The sequence below is a fragment of the Panthera tigris genome, chromosome C2 (genome assembly GCF_018350195.1).
Source record: "Panthera tigris isolate Pti1 chromosome C2, P.tigris_Pti1_mat1.1, whole genome shotgun sequence".
NCBI classification, from domain to species: Eukaryota; Metazoa; Chordata; class Mammalia; order Carnivora; family Felidae; genus Panthera; species Panthera tigris.
This window is the reverse complement of record NC_056668.1, coordinates 139,139,560-139,163,631: the sequence shown is the minus strand read 5'-3', so window position 1 is coordinate 139,163,631 and position 24,072 is coordinate 139,139,560. Positions and strand designations below refer to the sequence as shown.

Here is a 24,072-nt window from a genome sequence, read left to right as displayed (position 1 = left end):
AGTAGAGACCCAGGCCAGAATATAGACTATCATTTCTTACTGTGAAGACCTGGGCAAGCAAGTCACTTTCGTTGTCTCTAAATCTGAGTTACCTTCTATATAAATGGGCATATCTGCCAGCTTTATTACAAGATTAAAATGAAGTGTAGTGTTCATACAAGGTGATTATTAAAGTGGTTTTTACACATAAGGTTTTTGATGATAATGCAAGAAAGGTAAAATCCCCGAACCAGCAAGTCCCAACACTTCCAGAAACAGGCAGAATGTACTTCTTAGATGCCTCAAGCTAAAATTAGCTGAGACAGTCTTCTCTATTTTTAGCTGGGGAAAAAAAAAAAAAAAAAAAATCCCTGGAGCTGAGCCAGGTTCCCAGGCAAGGGCTTACCCAGTGGTCAACTTCAGACAAGCTAGAAGTCAATATCTAATTTTATACTGCTGGGAAGCACTTACTGTTGGCCATATATTGGGGTTTTCTTACCCCAATTCTAGGCTTGCCCATCACCAAAACCCTCCCACTCCCACTGCCCACCATCCTGGAAAGTATGCTTGAGTTCAACTCCTGACTGTGCCTTGTGACTTAGAATGAAACCATCAAGAAGTTTTAGTTTTCTCATTTTAAAAGTAGGTTACTAACAATTTCTACTCACAGGATGGTAAAATAGATCTAACTGAAGCACTAAACTTCCCATTGTGTCCTGAGTGTCAGGGCTCCAGAGAACAGCATGGTCCCTTCCCTAAAAAGCCCTGTAGACCAAGTGAAGAAAGAGCTGTGTTAACCATTCATTCCAGTGCAATGTGAGAGCACTGTTTCATATAAATAACTGTGAACCACTGAGGATCACACAAGAGTACCACAGAAGGCAAAGATCAAGAGGGGCAAACAAAGCTAGGGGACAATAAGTAGGGTCTTGAATTTTCCACCAGCGATGACCCTCTACCATTACAAACCAAGTGGATCCATCTCCTTCACCCCCAAGAGGACAGGACCACCAAGTTGTGCATATACCATCAAATGCTATGTGGACTTAAACCTAATAAGGCATAAAGTAGCTTGTGCTCCCCAAGTGGACTTTCTGGATTCAAAATCTGGCTCCATCACTTGCCTGGATAAGTTAATTAACTACAATCGACTTAGCCCTTCATCTTCAAATGGTGACAACAGTACCTTCATAAAATTAACATGAGGTGTCAAAGTAGTAACATATGTAAAGGACTTGGCACATAGTATGTACTTGACATTTACTGGTGATTATTATTTTACCATCATACTGAAGAGTTCAATCAGAAGTGTTCAAAGAAAACTAACCCTCCCTACCCTTTCTTCTTTCCTTTAATTCTGAATGTGGTATATGGACCCAGTGGTTTCCCTGTAGGTTATTTCTACACTACCTTCAGAATCCCTTAACTCCGCTGACTAGTCAAGCAACCTCCTACTTCCGAGTCTTCCCATGATCTTGATTTTTCTCTCTCCAAGTGACTTCTTTCCCCTTACCTCTCTCTGACATTTTCTTTCTAACTTAGGAGAAATACAGATTTGTAAAAACAAGAATGAACCATGTGGGAATGTTTTCCTAATTCTTAAAATGTGAGCTACAGCCAAGGTTATGAAGTTTGTGCAGTGAGTTATTTAAACCTGGTATACTCACTCAGGATCTGTGACAAAAACGTATGGAGTCAATTTCTGCCACTTCACTATTTCACATCTACATTAGTCACAGATAAGACAGAGACACAATATGTTATGAATTATAGGACAGTTAGATGAAATGGTCACTAGTTGAATGTGTATTGTACTGATACGATCATGTCAAAAAGGGATGGGTCAAAGGTGTGCCACACAGCACTCGATTTGGCTCAGCCCTGGTCAACATTTACAACCTGAAGGAAGTTAAAGGGAAAACTTATCAATTCTCCCTCTAACAGATATATGGCAGAAATTGTTAGTATACTGGATAATACCTTGAGAAAGGTTGAACATGAAGCCAAAAGGAACAAGAGAAAATAAGGTCACTGCAAATTCCTCAACTTCAGGTCAATTATCTGCACAACGGAGGAAACCTAGCTTCAAAACAGTTCGCGTGAAAAGGTTCTAGTTTACTGCAAGGTTACTGTGAGTCAGCAAAGCGAATAAGCCACAAAAGCTCAGCCTGCCAGAGAATTCATTTGCAGCAGAATCCAAAACTCGGAACTTGGTAACGTTCCAACCGTTTCCGCAGGAGGCTATTCACTACTGGGTGCTACAGCCCAAAGGGCAACAAGGATGATGATCAAAACAACACAGAGCAAGGACCAAGTAATGAGAACTGAAAACGGAGCGAGTGGGGTGGTATGTTGACTGGGGTGGTTGGTACGTTCAACAGTCACCCAAAGGAAGTTTTATTATTTGTAGCTCTGAAAGGCAAGATTCAAATCAGTGATACTGTTCCAGGAAGGTTCAAACCAGACAAAAACTTTCTAGTCACCTGAGCGAGCCCACCTTATGAGGCTGCAAAGCTGGAAAAATTCATTCAGGCTAAAGGCTGGCTTAAAATAAATTCAATCTGGTAGTTTCTAAATTCTTATCAAGCAAACGCTGAATTCCATTGAGTTACCCAATTTTTTTAAAAAATATCCTCAAAAGGTAAGCAGACTCAGAGGTAATTAAAACACAGAAAACACTTTATTTCTACTGTTGGTGGAAAACACAAAACACGTTGGTCTTCGAGGCATGGGTTTTAGCGCACATAATAACTTAAAAAATATAAACTGGCTTCTTCTGTAACCTCACCGGCTTCAGGCGTGAGGGTCATCATTGAGGGCAGACACAACGCCAGAAGGGAATACGGTATTGTTCTCTGGCATTGTAACAGGAAATGTAACCAAAATACTGATAAAGCCAAATTCTGCTTCTCAGGTTCAACAAAGGTCGGCAACCAATGGGTTTAAAAAAATTAACTGAAATAAACAATGACCAGCCTTTCATAAAGTCTGGGACTCACTTAGGATCACCTGAGTCATCCTGACCCTACGTGATCTGAATGATAAGCTATGGGTGTGATCTATAGGCTCCCAGCCCTAGGGGATCTTCGAGACATTTTTAAGACTTAGGGTGTGTAAGACAGGTCACGTCCTAGAGCAAACCATTTTTCTTGGAAATAGTGAAGCAGCAGCACAAGGGCGAGTGCCGTTCCAAGCGCACGGCGTTGCTCGACATCGAAGCACCTCGGAGCTCCTTTAAGGCGTCTCGCGTTGGGAAGCACGAAGCCTTCCCCGAGGAACCTTTCTCGGCCAACGGTGCGCCCTGACCCCGCACTTCGTCCTCAGCATCCGCAAGGTCTGCTGCGGGTGCGTCTGCCCGGCCCCGGCTCCGCGCGTCGGGGTCACCTCCCCGACGCGAAAGCGGCAGCGGGGGCACTGCGGCGTCCGCGCCCGCCTCGGGACCGCCCGGGCGCGAGGTTCACCGCACGCGCACGCGCGGCCTCCTCCGCAGTGTGCAACCCCGCGGGGGAGGAGGGAATCGCGGCCACGTCACAGCCCGGAGGGTTCCAAGGGGGCGGGGCCTCCCGGAAGGCTGCGGCACTCCCCGCCGGCGCGCGCGCGCACCCGCCCCCACGTGTCCCTGCGGCCCCGGGGAATGTGGGTCACCGAGCCGAGCGGCCTCACGTGTCCCCGCCCGCCGCCGCCGCCTCAGCGCCCATTATGTAATGCCGCGTCACGCGCCCGCCCAGCCAACCGGCGCCCGCGCGCCGCCGAACGTAAACACAGCGCGCACGTGGCTCGCGCGGCCGGGCCATGTGAGGGGGGGGCCGGGCCGGCGCCGCCGGGCCGCGCTGCGGCGTTGCAGGGAGCTAGGAGGGCGGCCGTGGAGCGGCCCCGGGGGCGACGCGGGAACCGGGCGCGAGCCAGTACGCACCGCGCAGCAGCCCACCCTACCAGTCCTGGGGCCGCCCCCTGCCGCCGTCCCCCGAAGTGCCCCAGCGGGCTCCGATCGCCCCTTCCGCCGTGCCCCCAACCTCCGCAGTCCTGCTCTTACCCGCATTCACCTCCATGGTGCCCTCCGGGAGGGGACAGAAGCTGCCCGCTTCCCGCAGAGGTGGCAGCGCCGCCTCCGCCTCAGCGCCGCGCCGCCCCGGGCTGGAGGCAGCGGTGGTCGCGGAGCCCCCTCATGGGCTGGGCGGTCGGGACGCCCGGAACCCGGGCCCCGCGGCCGGAGAGCGGGCTGCAGTGAGAAAGGGCGGCGGCGGCCGGCGAGCGGCGCTCCTCGCGGAGTCCCTGACAACAAAAGCGGCGGCGCGGCGGCTTCCTGCAGCCAGCGCACCGCGGCGGCGAGGGCGGCTGACGGGGAGGGCAGCTGCGACCATGTGACCCGCGCACACACCCCCTCCCTCCGCCCGCCCCTCTGCCGGCCGCAGCGGCGACTCCGCCCCCTCGCTGCCGCCTGCTCTCGCCTTCCCTCGTTTCTCGCTTCTTTCCTTCGTCCCCCTACCCCCCCTTCCCCATTTCCCTCCCCAGATCCTTTCTCTTCTTTCCCCTCTTCCCTCTCCTCCAGGCTGACCTTCCCGCCACGGATTGGGAGCACCCCCCCCGTTACGTCCCCCTCCTGACCCCCAACATGACACTTCGGGTCACCTCCCGATTGCTACCAAGGACCGCCCCGAGGCGCGGAACAGACCGGCCTTTCCGGACCCGGGGCCTCACCTCCCTATACAGGTCCTGCTCTCTCACCCGACAGCCCGTTAAACGCTGGAGTCTTTGAGGGTAGATCCCATTTTTCTTCACTCTGCACCCCCTGGGTTATTTCTTCCAATCGCATGGCTTAAATGGACCTGTGTTCTGAGGACTGCCAGATTTACACTTCAAACCGAGACCTCTCTGAGCTCCAGATTTCTACTTTCAGCAACCCATTTGATTATGCCAGCTTGATGTTCCTTAAGCATCTTAAATTTAAGGTGTGGACAGGTGTATGCATGTGTCAGAACTCAATGCACACTTATGATTTGTGCATTTCACCTTGTATGTAAATTTTATGTCAAAAGAAGAAACTGGAAATAGATGACATGTGTGCTGAAGTATGCAGAGGGAGGCGCATTGATGTCTGCAATTGAAATGTATTACAACAGTAAGATGGGCTGACGGATGGAGGCATAGATAAAATGTATAGACGTATATTAAGATGTTAATTGTAGATGTTATATATGGGTAATCCCTGTAAAATTGTTTTCCAGTTTGCTGTTTGAAAATGTTCAGTAAAGGGCGCCTGGATGGCTCAGTGGGTTGAGCGTCCAACTCCTGGTTTGGGTGCAGGTCATGATGCCGGCTTGGGGTGGGGTTTGAAACCTGCATGGAGCCTGCTGGAGATTCTCTCTTGCTCTCTCTCCCTCTGCCCCTTTCTCTCTCTCTCTCAAATTTAAAAAAAAAAAAAGCTCAGTATAAAATGTTGGGGGAAATGTAATGTGTAAAACATTTTTATGTGTGCAGCACTCCTTCTTCTTCCCCCTCATCCACTGCATACTCACACATGCTTGTTTCTTCCCCCATCTCAGTCTTTACTATTTTGGTAAATCTTCCAGTTCCTGAAACCAGCAAATTGCATTTCTTCCATACTCTCCCCACCCCCCAACTCTGCCTTCTATACCCTGTTCAATCCTTTAACAAATCTGAGCTATTCTACCTTCATAATATGTCTTCAATTTCTATGCTTCTCACCAGCAGCATTACTAATAGCATTACTCTAGACCGAACCACCATCATCTCTTGCCTGGGCCACTGTAATAATTCCCTACCAGGGAGCGGGACTGTTCCTTGTATCCACCTACAGTCACATCTGCCTCTCAAAGTGTTATTTTTTAAATGAAAATGAGATCCGGGTGCCTGGGTGGCTCAGTCAGTTAAGCATTCGACTTTGGCTCATGTCATGATCTCATGGTTCATGGGTTCGAGCCTGGTGTTGGGCTCTGTGCTGACAGCTCAAAGCCTAGAGGCAGCTTCAGATTCTATGTCTCCCTCTCTCTCTGCCCCTTCCCCCCCCCACACCCCATCTCTCTCGGAAATAAACATTAAAAAGAATTTTTTAATTTACAAAAAAGGAAATGAGATCATTTTCTGCTCAAAACCCTCCTAAAAGCTTCCTATTGCACTTTGAAGAAACTCCATTGCCTTAGCCTGACTTGCAAAGCCCTGCACAAACTGTAGGCCCTGCTTCTCTTTGGAAGGCTCGCCTGCCAGCTTCTAAATGCTGTTTTCTAACTACAAAGGTCTATTTTCTTCCCTACCTCAGGGCTTTATCACTGTATGTGATGCTGATGCAAGAATTCCCCAGGCTACACTTTGTAGCTTGCTTTTTCATTTTATTTATCAACCACCATCTGTTTCTGTGGCCAATATGAGCAATCTAGAAGGAAGAAAAGAAATCATAAAAGAGGATATCTCTCTGAAAAGGCTACATACTGTATGGTTCCAACTATATGACATTCTGGAGAAGGCAAAGCAATGGAGAGAGTGAAAATATCATTCATTGCCAGGGGTTGGGGAGGCAGAGGGATGAAAAGGCAGAGCACAGAGGGATTTTTAGGGCAGTGAAACTGTTCTGTATGATACTACAGTGGTGGATACATGTTAAATGTACAACCAAGAGTAAACACTGATATAAGCTATGGACTTTGGATGATTATGAGGTGTCAATATATGTTCATCAGCGGTAACAAATGTACCCCTGTGGTGTGGGATATTACTAGTGGGGGCTGTGTGTGTTCATGAAGACAGAATAGATATGAAAACTCTCTGTACTTTCTGTTTACTTTTGCTGTGAATGTAAAACTGCTCTAAAAAATAAAGCCTATTTTAAAAGAGAGAGAGAGAGAATACTACCATTTAAATTTGAAAAGGAGAAGAATGGAATTGAAAATAAGCTATTGCAAAGGAAATAAGACCCTGTCTTCCATAATGTCTATGAGATAAAATCTTTGTGTATGAGCCTCATGTTTTCAAAAGGCTACCTCTTTCCTGTGAGACACTGTGGGTAACTATCAGAGATTATAAAGCTACAACCCTGGTCAGTCACCAGCCACACCACTGGCCACGGGAAACATTAGGTTCGTCAGTGCCAGAGGAGGATGCTGAACAGCATCCGGGTTGGGCAGTCCCCAGAGTGCTGTAGCTGCAGTGGAAATTGCCTTTAGCTACTGTCATTCCAAGGAAACTTACTTATTAACCCTGTGGGGTCTGTGGCTCAGTCTGTAGGGATTCTCAGACTATTCCTAGATTTCTACCTACTTCACCTTCCTCATTCCTCTGACCAGAATAATAATTCTGCTGAATGAAGTAACTGTGTCTTCAAAATTGTATTCAAAATGCAAACTGGGGGGCACCTGGCTGGCTCAGTCAATGGAGCATGCAACTCTTGATCTCAGGGTTGTAGATTCCCATGTTGGGGAGAGAGATTACTTAAAAAAATAAAATCTTTGGGGCACCTGGGTGGCTCAGTCTGAGCGTCCAATTCGGCTCAGGTCATGATCTCACGGTCTGTGAGTTCGAGCCCTGCGTCGGGCTCTGTGCTGACAGCTCAGAACCTGGAGCCTGCTTTGGATTCTGTGTCTCCCTCTGTCTCTGCCCCTCCCCTGCTCATGCTCTGTCTCTCTCTGTTTCAAAAATAAATAAAAACATTAAAAATTTTAAAATATAGACTCTTTTTTAAAAATGCAAGTTATTTCCTGTGAAAGCTTCCTCATTAATCCTTATAGTCCACTATCACCAGGGTCCTAGGAAACTAAACACAGGATAGGTCAATCTGGACGTGGAGAGGGAAGAGAAGAGCCTAAATATTAGAATCCTCTAGTCCCAAGATCCAGTAAAACAGACCAAGTGAAGTACTACAGTATGAGAACCTTGATGAAGGAGAGTTATGAGGAAAAAACAGATGGAATTTTTTTAAGTTAAGGCCAGTTAATTAACTAATTAGTTTTAGAGCGAGAGAGTGCATGCACGTGCAAGCAACCTGACTCAGGGCTCTATCCCACAACCTTGAGATCATGACCTGAACCGAAATCAAGAGTTGGACAATCAAGTGACTGGATTGAGCCACCCAGGCGCCCTAAGTTAAAGCCGGTTAAAAATGTTTAAGGTCATTCCTAATTCTAAAATGTCCTAATGATGGGGCACCTGGATGTCTCAGTCAGTTAAGCATCCGACTCTTGTTTTAGGCTCAGGTCATGATCTCACAGCAGCTTGCGAGTTTGAGCCCCAACCCCCCCCACCCCCCACCCCCCCACCCCCCAACCCCCCCAACCCCCCCACCCCGGTCTGGGGCTCTGTGCTGACACAGCGGAACCTATTTGGGATTCTGTCTCTCTCACTCTGCCCCTCCCGCATGTGCGCTCTCTCTCTCTCTCCTGTGCTCACCCTCTCTCGAAAATAAACTTTATATAAATAAATAAATAATAAATAAAATGTTCTAAAGAATACTGCAAGTTCCCAAACCATAATAACATTCCACTTCACCTCCTCTATGCCCTGGTTCAGGAGTTCTCAAACATTTTGATTTACACTCTTACAATGACTGAAGACCACAAAGGGCTTTTTTGTAGGGGTACATTTATCCATATTCACCTATTAGAAATCAAAACAAATGCTTAAAACACAAGCATACACAGCATATATGTCACAGAGCAGTGGCATCATCACGTGTCAACAACTTTGGTGGTTTCCTCTGCCACAGCAAATTGCGATTGCTAGGGATCGTGATATTTGTGATGTACTTTCTTCCAGGCTCTTTTTTTCTTTACCGTTCCGGTCAAAGCTTCTGTATCGTCCCTCAATTCTGTATCAAAGTGTGCATTTACTCTAAATTCAAAAATTTGTCTATACTTATTTTTTAACTAGAAAAGTAACTTAATTACATTATAACTAAATAATAAACATTCAACTTAAATACCAATTATGCCTTGCATATGTATCACTAGGTGAATCCTATCTTCTCATTTTATGTCTTCATAAAATATTCAAATAAATATTCTATCTGTGCATGAAAAAATGTCAAGATCAGGGATGTGTTTATGTGCAATATAGAGACAATGCACACATCCAGTATGCACTAGGATACAATAACAATATCTTACAAGATACAATGGTTAAAGTGAAATATAGTCCTACCAAAAGAGTCAGCTTTGTTTAACAGAAAAATATTTTCACACTGTTCCAGTTTTAAAATTTAAATTAGTTAAAATTAGATACAAATTTTTAATGACATAAAATTTAAATTTAACCCCTCAGTTGCACTAGCCATGTTTCAAGTGTCAAAAGTCACATGTAACTAACAGCAACCATATTGGATCTTTACAGATTTAGAGCCTTTCTTCCTGTTTCTGAGTCACTGTGATAAATTACCATTCTAGGAGTCTGTCCATCTTGCATAAGTTTTTAAATGTTTTGAAGCAGAAGTGTTCATATTCACTTATTATCTCTTTAATCTCTGTCAATTCTATAGTTTCTCATTCTTAATTTTACTGGTACTTTTCTTTAATTAGTCCTACTAGAGATGTATCTATTAGCTTCTTCAAAGATTGAATTTTTGGCTTTATTGATGCATTATTTTTGTTTCCAACTTCACAAATTTCTACTCTTTATCTTGATCTCCCTTCTTTCATTCACTTTTAATGTGATTTTTCTAACTTCTCAATTTGGACATTTATCACATCAATTGTGCTTTCAGTTGGCCAGAGCCAGTTTCTCTTATAACTAAAGAAACATCACTGGTACAACTGATTTTACTCTTACTGACCTATTATAGGGAATATTCCAGTTACTCATGCAGTATAACAAGTTACCCCAAAACTTTGTGATTTAAAAGAGCAGCAATCATGGGGCACCTGGCTGGCTCAGCTGGTGGAGCATCCAACTCTTGATCTTGGGGTTGTGAGTTCGAGCCCCACGTTGGATGAAGAGATTACTTAAAAATCAAATAAAATAGGGGCACGTGGGTGGCTCAGTCGGTTAAGCATCCAAATCTTGACTTCAGCTCAGGTCATAAACTCACAATTAGTTCAAGCCCTGCATTGGGCTCTTCACTGACAGCACAGGAGCCTGCTTGAGATTCTCTCTCTCTCTCTCTCTCTCTCTCTCTCTCTCCCCCCTCTCTCTCTCTCTCTTTCTGCCCCTCCCCTGTTCACACACATGCACTCTCTCTCAAAATAAATAAATAAACTTAGAAAAAAGAAAATAGCAGCAATCATTTTGCTATCTCTGGTGGTTTCTATGGGTCGGGAATTTGGGGAGCCCCTGGCTGGGCATTTCTGGCTCAGAGTCTCTCAACACTGGCAATTAGACAGTGGGCAGAGCGAGAAGAGCAGGGGCTGGAGCAGCGAGGGGCCAGCCCAGCCTTTCTCTCTCTTCAGTAGTTGCAGAGCTTTTCCATATCGTCTCTGGAGATAGGCTACTCTGGGGTGCCACACAGCATGTTGACCTCAGGGCAGTCAGACTGCTTATTAGAGTAGGCCAGGACTCCAGTGCAAGCGTTCCAGGGACTAAGGCAAAAGTTGCATCACTTTTTCTTTGACCAAGCTTCCGAAGTCAGGCAGCATCAATTTCGCTGCATTATTGGTTTGCAGCCAGGGAGTTAAACAAGCATCCCCAGATTGGACTATAGGGCACATAGACCTCATCTCTTCATAAGAGGAGTATCAAGATCATATTTTGAATAGCATGTAAGATGGACTATATTGTTTCAGCTACGATTGTTTGGACACAGAACAGTTTTCAAGAATAACACACATACACAATCCACCTTACTCTGAATACCGTGTGATAGTATCAAAGATTTAAGATGTACTTCTCAAGGTAAACATTTTCATCCCCTCTGCCTGGTAGCATCTTCTAAGTGTTGGTGTAAGGAGAAAGGATGCTCTAGAGGAAGGAATGAGTCAGCTAACAAGTGGGTACAGAAGGGCCCGCAGTCCACAGAATGGTTCCACTCCATTGTATTAGTTTATTCTCTGTGCAGCTGAAGATCGATAGAATGACATTTCAAATACAGACCCAGTCTCTTGTCTGTTCTTAGTCCTTTATTTTCCAACGTCAATAATATCTTATGGCACTGGAATGGGACCGCTCCCTCAGAGGAGAATCTAGTAGGGAAAAGGGTTATGTCTACACATAATGAGTACAATCTATACAACATGACACAAAAATCCAGGACAATCCACAACAGAAACCATCTAGCCAAGATGCCTCATTGAACAGAGTGGGAAAATATCTAATGCAAGTTGGAAGCCCTGGTTGAATTTCATTGCTCCACTTAGTTAACACACTAAACAGAAATGTGGGGGGGGGGGGAGGGAGTAAGAATGGAAATAAAGAAGAACAAGTTGCTTGGCTCTTCAATAAATTAAAATACTGTAAGAAATGCTTGATTATCTTCAGTACTCTTCATCACAGCTTGAAAAAAAAATCTGCAATACTTCTTCCTCGGGGGGGAAATAAGAAGACAAAAACGTCAAATACAAAAAGCTAGCCCAGGGGTGCCTGGGTGGCTGGGTCCGTTAAGTGTCTGACTTCAGCTCAGATCGTGATCTCGTAGTTAGTTGCGTGAGTTCGAGCCCCTCATCGGGCTCTGCGCTGACAGTGTGGGGCCTGCTTGGGATTTTCTCTCCCTCCCTCCCCCACTCGTGTGTTTTCTCTCTCAAAAACAAGTAAACTTAAAAAAAAAAAAAAAAAAAAGCTAGCCCTAACAACAGGCCATGTTATCTCCCTAAAGGAATAATACATACTGCTGACTTTCTCACTAATCTTCCCATCGAATCTTCCTACTTTTGAAAACTCATCAAATTGAGAATCCCTCCCACCAATGGAATCTGTCCTAGTGTGAGCCCCATTAACTGAACAATCTCCTCTAGGTTCTCTATCCCCAGTTGTCACCAACACTCAAAGGGACCTTAGAGACTCAGGTGTCTCCCTTTAACCCAGACCAGTGATTCTCAGTGTGGTCACTAGATCAGCAGCAGCAGCACCTAGGAACTTGTTAGAATGCAATTTCTCGAGCTCCATCTCAGACCTAATGAACCAGAAACACCGCAGGTGCTGCCAGCGATTCGTGTTTTAACAAACCCTTCGGGTGATTTTGATGCTCTCAAGTTTGAAAACACTGCCTACAAAGCCAGTATCAGCCACCGCCAGAGAGTTGGTTAGTCCTGTATTTCAGGGCTATAGGACCCTGTGACTAAGTGTATGAGGCTAGCACCTGCCTCTTTCCAGATTTTCTGCACCATGCTTCCAAGCGAGCAGGATTTGTATCCTGTAATCTGTATATAATATGACAGGATGTAATACGGCAGGGTAGGATTCTAAACACAAAGCCCACATTGCCTGGGCTTTGGATTTCAGTTCTTCCTACAGGCCTGGGTGAATTTCTGCCCACAGACTCTAGGAGTAAGCTGCTCTTCTCATTAATTGGTATGCTTATTGCTAGCAAGTCCTTACTAATTACCTATAAATTTACTTATCTATATTCTAGAAAATATATTCCTAAAGCGTAGACCCTTCTTTCTGGCTGTGCAGAAAAAACAAAATGTTTTAATAATGATAACAATAAGATTGCCATTTAAACCTTAGTGAACATCCAGGACCATCTCTTACCTTCTAAATTCATATAAAAACTCATTCCTCCTCCTCCTGATGCAGTTCTGTGAAAGAAAATTGGAGGGGCGCCTGGGTGGCTCAGTTGGTTGGGCTTCCAACTTTGGCTCAGGTCATGATCTCACGGTCCATGAGTTTGAGCCCCACGTCGGGCTCGGCTGGCAGCCTGGGGCCTGCTTCAGATTCTGTATCTCCCTCTCTCTCTCTGCTCCTCCCCTACTCTGTCTCTCTCTGTCTCTCAAAGATGAATAAATGTTAAAAAAAAAAATTTTTTTTTAAAAAGAAAACTGGAGAAGGAATACCTTACCACTTATAGCATAACCAACAGACTGCATACTGATTTTTCATTATGTCTGGATTCCATTGTTTTAAGGCAATGTGTTGGGAGGTCCAGAGACTTTACAATTTGTGACTGACATATTAGACTTTTGAACTAATGATGATCTTTTATGTATGGGTCTTCTCTCAGTCTTAGAAGAGAAGCCACATGTAATATTTTTAAAGATGAAGCCAAGAGGCACATTGGTGGTTTACTGCCTCACTATTCAAAAGTGTGGTCCTTGGGGCGCCTGGGTGGCGCAGTCGGTTAAGCGTCCGACTTCAGCCAAGTCACGATCTCGCGGTCCGTGAGTTCGAGCCCCGCGTCAGGCTCTGGGCTGATGGCTCGGAGCCTGGAGCCTGTTTCCGATTCTGTGTCTCCCTCTCTCTCTGCCCCTCCCCCGTTCATGCTCTGTCTCTCTCTGTCCCAAAAAAAAAAAAAAAAAAAAAAAAGTTGAAAAAAGTGTGGTCCTGGACCAGTAGCATTAGGGTTACCTGGGAGCCAGAATCACAAGCCCCACCCTAGTGAATCAAAGTCTGCATGGAACAAGAGCTCCAGGTGACCTATCTGCACAAAGAAGTTTGAGAAGCCCAGCTCTACTGTATGAGGGAGACAGAGGCTTTGCAACAGGAGTGTTCTCTGGAGGAACGTGGTAGACGGCCTTGTCAAGATGTCCCCGCTTGTCTCCTGATATTCACTCCCTTGTAGAATCCCCTCTCCTTGAGGGTGAACTGGGCCTATGAATTACCTCTCAAAATAGAATATGGCAAAAGTGATGGGATGTCACTTTTGAGATTATGTTATAAAAGACTGCCACATATCTTGCTCATACTCTCTGGCTCTTCTTACGTGCTTACCTTGATCAAGCAAGCTGCGGTGTGGTTTAGCTGCCCTGAGGAACCGCGGCAGCCTGCAAGGAACAGGATCCTGCCAATAAGCACATGCATGAACCTGGAAGTGGATCTTTCCCCGGCTGAGCCTTGAGACAACTTCAGCCACACCCAACACCTTGGTTGAGAGACACCGAAGAAGAGAACCCATCTAAACTGCATGCAGATTTCTGACCCACAGACGGAACTGTGAAGTAACAAACGTTGTTTTAAGTCATTAGGTTTTAGGATAGTTTGTTATTCGGCAACGAATGACTAATAACAAGTGGGAACCAGCAGATCAGTAACATCAAAAATTCAATATCATCCAGACTCCCCTGAAGTCACAGGGACCTAACAGACGGTTAGATAAACACTACCTAGGCAGAGTAAATACCTAGGAAAAGAGATTTTCTTTGAGTCCAAGATGCACAGTGAGACTGAAAACAGTGGGACTGATTGAAAATTGGCATAAGTGAAACAGCAGGTCCCACCCAGCAACGGTGAAACTTTGAAGTCAAGGGGCTCCCCAGAGCTCCCCAACACACACACACACACACACACACACACACACACACACACAGTATCTAATCAGCTTTTTTTTTTTTTTATTAGAGAGAGAGAGGACAAGCTGGGGAGAGGGATACAGACAGAGAATCTCCAGCAGGCTCCACACTCAACACAGAGCCAGACACGGGGCTTGATCTCATGATCCTGGGATCATGACCTGAGCTGAAATCAAGAGTCTAACGCTCAACTGACTGAACAACCCAAGTGCCCCTCTAATCAGCTTTTTTAATGTGTCACTCTAATATAAACAGATAGCAATGGATCACTAGACTTTTGAGGGAAGATTCTACCACAATGGAAAGAAAATAGTAACTAAGAAACAATACAAGAAGCAAGAAAAATACTCTTTATTATTGGAAAGATAAGAGAAGACATAGCACCCACGAAAGCAGGATGCTACAAAAAAGCAACAGAACATGGAAGAGTTTTTGAAAATTAAAGGCCGTATACAAAATTTTAAAAGTATTAGAAAAGTTAGAAGTTGGGGCACCTGTGGGGCTCAGGCAGTTGAGCCTCTGACTCTTGGTTTTGGCTCAGGTCATGATCTTGTAGTTCATGGGATAGAGCCCCATGTTGGGCTCTGCACTGATTGCATAGAGCTTGCTTGCAATTCTCTCTCTCTCTCTCTCTCTCTCTCTCTCTCTGCCCCTTCCCCTATTGAGCTCTTTCCCTCTCAAAATAAATAAATAAATAAATAAACCTTAAAAAAAAGCTTTAGAAGTCAAAGAAATCACCATTAAGCAGAACGAAAAGATGGACATTAAAAGTGATTGGGGGGGGCGCCTGGGTGGCGCAGTCGGTTAAGCGTCCGACTTCAGCCAGGTCACGATCTCGCGGTCCGTGAGTTCGAGCCCCGCGTCAGGCTCTGGGCTGATGGCTCGGAGCCTGGAGCCTGTTTCCGATTCTGTGTCTCCCTCTCTCTCTGCCCCTCCCCCGTTCATGCTCTGTCTCTCTCTGTCCCAAAAATAAATAAAAAACGTTGAAAAAAAAATTAAAAAAAAAAAAAGTGATTGGGGTTTTTTTCTTTTTTTTTTTTTTAAGTTTATTTATTTTGAGAGAGAGAGAGCATGGGGGAGGGGTGGCAAGGAGCAGAAAGAGGAAAAGAAAGAATCCCAAGCAGGCTCTGTGCTGACAACACAGAGCCCAGCGTGGGGCTCGAACCCACGAACTGTGAGATCATGACCTGAGCCGAAGTCAGACGCTGAACTGACTGAGCCACCCAGGTGCCCCTCATCAGACTTCTTAATCGCCACACCGAATGCCTCAGGAATGCCTTCCAAATTCTGAGATAAAAATATTTTGCCCTAATCTCAGAACTCAGCCAAACCATTAGTCAAGTGCAAAGGTAGGATAGAGATATTTTCAGACAGTGTCCAAAAAACTCCCCTTCTACACTTCTTTTCTTAGAAACTCACTAAGGTGCTATAACATAGGAGAATAGAGGGAAGAGAAATGTGCTTGTTATGTGTGTATGTGTGCACAAGCATGCAGGTGTGCAGACACACTTACACATATGAAAAAGGAATGTGTGTGACAGGGAAGTGTTATTTAAATTCTCATTTTCCAGGGCGCCTGGGTGGCTCAGTTGGTTAAACGTCCAACTTCAGCTCAGGTCATGATCTCACAGTATGTGGATTCAAGCCCCGCGTCGGGCTCTGTGCTGACAGTATGTGGAGCCTGCTAGGGATTCTCTCTCTCTGCCCCTCCCCTGCTCATGCTGTCTCTGTCTCTCTCAAAATAAATAAACTTAAAAAAATATTTTTTAATAAAAATAAATAAATAAATAAATAGATAGATAGATAGTGGCTCACTGGCTCAGTGAGTTAAGCGTCTGACTCCTGATCTCTGCTCAGGTCATGATCTCATGATTCATGAGTTCGATCCCCACACCAGGCTCTGTGTTGACAGTGCAGAGCCTATCTGGAATTTTGTCTCTCCCTCTCTCTCTGTTGCTCCCACACACGTGCCTGTGTGCTCTTTCTCTCAAAATAAATTTTAAAAACTTTTAAAAATTACTTACTTAATTAATTCTCATTTTCCATAATGGAAAGTCAATAGATAATGCCCAAAACTTATGAATAAAAGAAATAGCATTTTAAGGATCTCATGAAGGATGGGGAAAGATGGAGCTGGGAACCATTATTACTCATCATAAACCTTATAGTACTATTTGACTTCTTAAATTGTGTGAATTTAGGGGCGCCTGGGTGGCTCAGTCGGTTAAGCGTCCGACTTCAGCTCAGGTCATGATCTCGCGGTCTGTGAGTTCGAGCCCCGCGTCAGGCTCTGGGCTGACAGCTCAGAGCCTGGAGCCTGCTTCCGATTCTGTGTCTCCCTCTCTCTCTGCCCCTCCCCTGTTCATGCTCTGTCTCAAAAATAAATAAACGTTAAAAAAAAAAATTAAAAAAAAATTGTGTGAATTTATCAGTTTGATGAAAATAAAAATTACTTTAAAAGCAAAAAATCATTCTGGGCACCTGGGTGGCTCAGTTGGTTAAGCATCCGACATTAGCTCAGGTCGCAATCTCGTGGTCTGTGGGTTCGAGCCCCACAGCAGGTTCTGTGCTGACAGCTCAGAGCCTGGAGCCTGCTTCCGATTCTGTGTCTCCTTCTCTCTCTGCCCTTCCCCCGCTCACATTCTGTCTCCCTCAAAAATAAATAAACATTACCAAAAAAATTTTTTTTAAAACAAGAAGAATATTTATGAGGAAGAAGCAATTATATGAAAATGTTGATAATCTAATGTTAAGCAAAAAAATCAGTATGGAAAATTGCATATGAAGTAATATTACAATTATTTTTTTAATTCTATGCATTAGGAAAAAAAAGATTGGAAGAATACATGAAAAGGTTTTACAATGGTTTTGTCTCAATGATGATATTATAGATGATATTTTTTCTTTTACTTTGTTTATTACCAAAAAGATTTTAATATTTTTGTATTAATATTGTAATGAAAATACCTGAAAATATGAATTAAAATTAATATTTATGTTAAAATGTTTTTGGACTTTACCATTTTGATGCTGCCAACTTGGCCTTATTGTTTTTACTCAGTGAATTTTTTAATGCCAGTGATTTCAAATCTGTAGATAGTTGACTCTGACAAGTTTATGAACACAAACCTTTTAGCCATAATTATCCCAACAGTGATAAATTTTCAGCAAAAAAAAAAATGTTAACTAGGAAAACCATTAGGCCAACTTAACTTGAATAATTTATTGTTGAACAGATCAATAAATGATTTTTTTTTTTTACACAGTAAAGTTAAACTATTTCAAGTAGTTCCCATTTTTATTTTGGTTTGTTGGAATTATTTTCACAAATATCAAACTTTTCCCTCAAATTTTTATAGAAAAGGGCTGATTTGTTTATCAATTTTCTTTCTTTCTTTCTCTCTTTCTTTCCTTTTCTCTTTTTCTTTTTTATTTTTTTATTTTGCCACTCAGAGCTTCAATCATTAGGCTTTATTTCAAGAACTTATTTCTTCCAAGTCCATCTGCCTTATCAAATTTTGCAGATTTTCAATTTGCCAGGATTTAATTCTGTTATTTTTGAGTCAACAACAAATCTTACCATGTTTAGTTTTAGTCATTGTCAGTTGATTTTTTTAAACCTGGTGGTTTCTGATTTTTTTAAAAAATCTAACTCATGAAAGAATGTCATAAATTCTCCTCAGATATTTCAGTATTGGTACAAAGCTCATGACTGGGCCACTCCAATCTTGAATAAACGTACTAATCGTTATTCTCATTTTGAACCTAGTCTCCAAGCTGCTGATCAAGCAAAAAAGTAAATGCCCAATGAAAGTGTCCTGCTTCATAAAAATCAAATAACTAGAAATGACAAGATAATATTTATCATCATCACTTTTAAATACCTACTTTAGGAGTGCCTGGGTGGCTCAACCAGTTGGACGTCCGACTTCGGCTCAGGTCATGATCTCACTGTTCCTGCATTGGAGCCCTGCATCAGGCTCTGTGCTGACAGCTCAGAGCCTGGAGCCTGCTTTGAATTCTGTGTCTCCCTCTCTCTCTGCCTCTTCCTTCACTCACGTTCTGTCTCTCTTTCTCTCTCTCAAGAATAAATAAATATTAAAAAAATTTTTTTTTAATTTTTTAAAATACTTACTGTATATCAAGCACTGTAGTAAGTCCTGGGGATGAAAAAATGCTAGTCTCTACCCCTAAAAACTCCAGGGCATCTAATGAAGGAGAAGGACTATTATAGTCTTCATAATATGCTCCTTAAATTGGATATACTTAATGCATTGGCTAAATTGGATATATTTAATCTTTTGCCATAGTAGATATTTAAGACTTGGCCACTAAGCAGATAACTACAATGCTGCATCACCTCTAACCACTTCCCTGGTCCACCTCGTTTTTCTCCATCCTGACATCAAGCCTCCAATCTGGCCCCTCAACAATCCATTCTAAGTGATCTTTTTTAAAATCTAAAATTATGTCACCTCTCTGCTTAAAGCTCTCTAATACCTGTTCATTTCATATAGAATAAAACCCAAGGCCCTCCCCATGGCTTAGAGGATCCCACCTGACCCGGTCCCTGCCTCTGTCTCCAACCTAATCTCCCTCCATTCTCTCCCTGCCTAAACTTCCACTCCTGCTTCACCGGCCTCCTTCCTTTTCCTCCAGCCTCCCAGCTCAGAGCCTTTACATTTGCTGTTCCTTCTTCCCTGGGATGCTTTTCCCTCAGATCATCACATGGAGCCACATTTTATCCACATTTTATCTCTATTTCCTTCTGGAGATTTCCCTGATCCCCATTAATGCCTTTCTATCCTTGCCCCACACTTTCATGTCACTCTCTGAAATAATTTTATTCGTTTACTTGTCTGCTGTCCCCTCTGCTAAAATATGGAATACATGGAAGCAGAGACCCTATCCATTACGTTCAGTGGTGTTTTCCATTTGCCTGACACATGGCTGTTCCTCAATAAATATTTGTGAAATGAATGAATGATGTGTAGGAAGAGCTAGAATACATGTGTCTTGGAAGGTTCAGAAATGCCATCGCTACAAAGGTAGGTTTTGTCTGGAAGATGAGTAGAAATTCAGATGGTACAGAGCAGGCAGTTGAGAAGGGGGCCAAGTGGAAGAATGGAGATGAAATGAAGGCACAAGAGATCCTAAAAGATGAAGTCTGTGCAGAGGAGAAAGAAAGAAAGAAAGAAAGAAAGAGAGAGAGAGAGAGAGAGAGAGAGAGAGAGAGAGAAAGAAAGAAAGAAAGAAAGAAAGAAAGAAAGAAAGAAAGAAAAGAAAGAAAGAGAGAGAGAGAGGGGCGCCTGGGTGGCGCAGTCGGTTAAGCGTCTGACTTCAGCCAGGTCACAATCTCGCGGTCTGTGAGTTCGAGCCCGGCGTCAGGCTCTGGGCTGATGGCTCGGAGCCTGGAGCCTGTTTCCGATTCTGTGTCTCCCTCTCTCTCTGCCCCTCCCCCGTTCATGCTCTGTCTCTCTCTGTCCCAAAAATAAATAAAAATTTGAAAAAAAAAGTTTAATTAAAAAAAAAAAAAGAGAGAGAAAGAGAGAAAGGAAGAAAGGATCTCCTCCTGAGGAAGGAGGAGATCAATATGGTTGAAACCTAAGTTATTTCATTACCGCCTGACAAAGACACTATGATAAGCAAAATAATGCCCCCCAAAGATGTCCGCATTCTGTGACGAGATTCCCCAGAACCTGAGGTCATCTTACATTACGTGACAAGGGAGAATTGAGGTGCAGGTGGTTAAGGTTGTTATTTAGCTGACCTTAAAATAAAGAGATTAGCCAGGTGGGCTCAATGTAATCACAATGGTCCTCTAAATGTAAAAGAGCAGGGCAGAAAGTCAGCGTCAGTGTGATGCAGGCTGAGAAAAACCATGAAGGCCTTTGCTGGCTTTGAAGATGGAAGGGTGGCCACAGGACAGGAAATGTGGGCAAACTCTAGAAGAATCCAGCCCTAGTGGTGCCCGGATTTTAACCCAGAGGGACCCAGTTTGGACTTCTGACCTCCAGACCTGTAAGTTAATAAAGGTTGTGATAGGACACTCTATCTGTGGTAACTTGAAGCAATTGAGAACAAATATAGACACCACAAAAGTCACTCAGGTAAAATGCGTAAAGGAAAAACAAAGCTCCCGGGTAGTTTGAGTTTACAGACTGGTGGATAGAAAAGTTTGGTAAAAGTGGAAAGGCTGAATTCCACTCTTGGAATGCTGAATTCACACAGTTCATCTGTATTTGCATAACATGTAAAAATAACCTGAACAACAGAGACATCTTTAAGATCACCTTCAAAGTACAAAGAGAAAGAGTGGGTGAAAGAGATTGGAAAGGAGACTGCTGAGTAATCACCACTGTTTTACCTTGTCCTCCTTTCAGGAATTAGAAATCATTTATTACATGGGGCCCTTAAGCAATCTTTTATAGATTCTAAAAAACCTATTAGATAATAAGTCTTCCGCTTTTCTCTGGATTTTTTTTTTCCAAACTAGAGAGAAAGAATGGATGCTTTCATTTAAAGGAGAGAAAAAAAATCTCTGAATAATGTTTTATTTTCTCAGGAAGATGGGCAAGCTGTGAATAATCCCCATTGTGGTTAGCATTAATTCTCATGGAGTTGATCCTTATAGGTCAACAAGATCCCTTTCTTTTGCTTTATAAATTGAGCTGAAATAGTTCCTGCTGACCCGAGAGTGCTGGCTGCCCGCCCAGAAGAGCCACCCTGGAGGCACTGTATAATGAGGCAATCCACAGGGCTGATCTCAGCATAAATAAAAGTTCAAGCTGGGACTTAAATTTTTAACACATTTGCAGTATGAAAGCAAAATAGCCAGAGGAACTGCAACAGAATGACATCATTCAAATAACCGAATAATCGTTTAATCATTCAAAGAACCAATATCCTAAAAGACATGTCATTATGACAGCATGACCCACAGCTGCCTAGGATGGATGTTTCTTTCTTACTTTACACCCAGGACAAAACATAAGGATACAATTACATTTGGTGCTTGGTTTGGGTTTATTGGAGTGCTTTGTTTGGGGGTGAGGAAAGGTGAGAAGATGTTTAGTTTTTCTTTGTGGAAAAAAAATTTCTGCGCATAAATGGTGGAAGGAAGGAAGGAAGGAGCCAATGATAAACACATACACAAACCCTCCCCATTTCTTTGGATTAATATCAAAGTCAGGTCTTTACTTTGCCATTCTTGGATGAGCTAGATTTAGAAATCTCTCATAAACATTGTTAATATTCATAATATAAATACGTAAATTTCAAAAGACAAAAAATGGCACTCTCATACAAATGTTAGGCTTCTAGTATACACCTTATTAACCACTTGGAAGTATTGCTTAACAAAACCTAAAAAGCATTACATTAGTGTGAAACTAAACATTCCTTTTTTTTTTCTTTTTGAGAGACAGACGGAGAGAGAGAGAGAGAGAGAGAGAGAGAGAGAGAGAGAGAATCCCAAGCAGGCTCTGTGCTACCAACCCCAAGCCCCATGCGAGGCTTGAACTCATGAACCTGTGAGATCATGACCTGAGCCTAAGTCGGACACTTAACCGACTGAGCCACCCAGGAGCCCCGAACATATTCTATTTTAGAATTTCTATTACTTGTGGTTGTATATTCATGACTGTGGCACACAACTAGATTTTCCTTCTTCAAATTAATGATCTGTTCTAGGAAAAATGAAGCAAACAGAGCAAAACATCCTAAAGCAGGTGGTAGCAGCTGAACCATAATTTTGTACATCATTATAAAGTACATTTTTAAAAATTCACAAGGATGCAAACTTAAAAATTATTTTATGAGCTTGCAAAAACATTTGTTCATTAGATTCGTTCAGGTGGGGTTGAGTTTTTAAGGGCCACAAACTATTGTAATATCTGTATTTTTGCCCCTTAAAAAACAATTTTCACATTTCAGGGGGCATCCTTTTGAGAATTCATGGTGGAAAGAAAGCAAGACCAAGAAAAGTGAGGGCTGGGGTGCCTGGGAAAAGAGTAAAGGAGAAAGGAGGAAAAGTGGGAAGGGGGATATAAGAACTGATTGAATATAGGCAATTGTCCCTCAACCCCATATATTGTATAAGTTGATATGTGTGCAGAGCAGGGCTTTCCCAAGAGTGGTGCAATTGACATTTGGGGCTGGATAATCGTCTGTTGGGAGGGCTGTCCTGTGCATTACAGGACATGTTTAGCAGCAGCCCTGGCTTCTAGCCACTGGATGCCTGTACCAAACCTCCCAGCCCCCCGTTGTGACAACCAAAACTGTCTCCAGACATTACCAAATGTCCCCGGGGACGGGGTTGCAAAATTGCCCCCATTGAGAACCACTAGCATAGAGTGATTTAAAACTGAAAATAGGAAGAAGAACTATAACTCTGGAGTTGTGGGGTAGAAGAGAGTAACTTCTGTGTGTGAGGTTAAATGACAAATGCAGACAGCAGAATACTGTATTAGTTTCTTATGGCTGCTGTAATAAATTACCACAAATGTAGTGCTTTAACACAAGACACACTTATTATCTAATAGTTCTACAGGTCTCACTAGACTAAAAGTAAGGTGTTCACAGGGCTGTGTTCCTCTCTGGAGGCTCTTGGGGAGAATCAGCTTTCTTGCCTTTGCTGAAAGCATTAAGAGGCTGCCCACATTCTTTGGATTGTCCTCCCCTTCTATTTTCAAAGCCAATAATGTCAACGTGAATCCTCCTCATGTGGCCATCTCTCTGATACTCATGTTCTCCTGCCTCCCTCTCATATTTAAAGAACCCTGGTGATTACACTGGGCCCGCCAGATAATCTCCCCATCTCGAGGTCGGCTGCTTAAATCCACCTGCAACCTTATTTCCCCTTTGGTTTGTAACTTACCACATCCACAGAATTCAGGTATAAGGACATGGCCATCTTTGGAGGGGCCATTATTCTGCCTACTACAAATACATATGGAATGATCCCATTAATGTTTGTATTACGGACTTGTAGCATAGGGAAAAAAAAATGAAACAAAACCTGTTTCAGAACAACAAAAGTGGAACATACTACCAGTTCCTTCTGTTTCCAAGGAGAGGCACCTGCAATCTTCCCTGTTTTCTTCTAAATGATGGAAGTTATTTTGTGGTAGGTAATAATATATAGTCCTTATGTGGGATTGTTCTGTTAAAGGTGTATACGTCAGCTCATGAAATCACTGGTGAAGACAGAGACCTCCAGATATCAGTTGGTACAGCCATTTATACAAATGACTAGAATTTCATGGTGTGTTATCTTTGTTTATTGAACATCTGTTTATTTAGCCCTATTTTATAGGCATGCTCACAATAGCTGTTATTAAAGCCTACTTCCTGTGACTGAAAAATCCCTCAAAAAGTCTTCTGTATCCATAATCACTTTTGATGTTTCCATTTAGTTGTGAGTTTTTGGGTTTCATAAATGTACCACATTATAAAGAGATCACAGGCTCCAAGCCATGTTCGTTTCCAACCATCTGTATACTCTACTGGCTTCAGAATAATATGGCTTATAGAGGTTCTCACCAACTCTCACCTCAAAATTAACCTCTCAATTTACAAAAACTTTAAAAAACACGGGTAGGCTGCACTGAGTAATAACTAGTATCATAGCACCAGATAAAGACCAGATAGAAAACTCTGTGTCTGTCCAGCTCTGAAGAAGGAAAATTGAGACAGTCTTTGGGGCAAGAGAGCA

At 43.3% G+C, this 24,072-nt stretch overlaps 1 protein-coding gene across 4 annotated transcripts in view; it reads right to left on the bottom strand.

Moving 5' to 3' along the window:
* Positions 1-4,305, bottom strand: part of NR1D2 (nuclear receptor subfamily 1 group D member 2) — a 29,661-nt gene extending 25,356 nt beyond the window's left edge. The window contains exon 1 of one of the 4 annotated variants that reach the window (XM_042956858.1): positions 4,013-4,305. In XM_042956858.1, coding sequence (XP_042812792.1) covers positions 4,013-4,028 — 16 coding nt within the window. In that variant the 5' untranslated portion in view covers positions 4,029-4,305. Of the gene's footprint in view, positions 1-3,120; positions 3,638-4,012 lie in introns of those variants that run through there. The other 3 variants (XM_042956859.1, XM_042956857.1, XM_042956860.1) reach the window with 3 other exon arrangements.
* Positions 4,306-24,072: the final 19,767 nt, after the last annotated feature.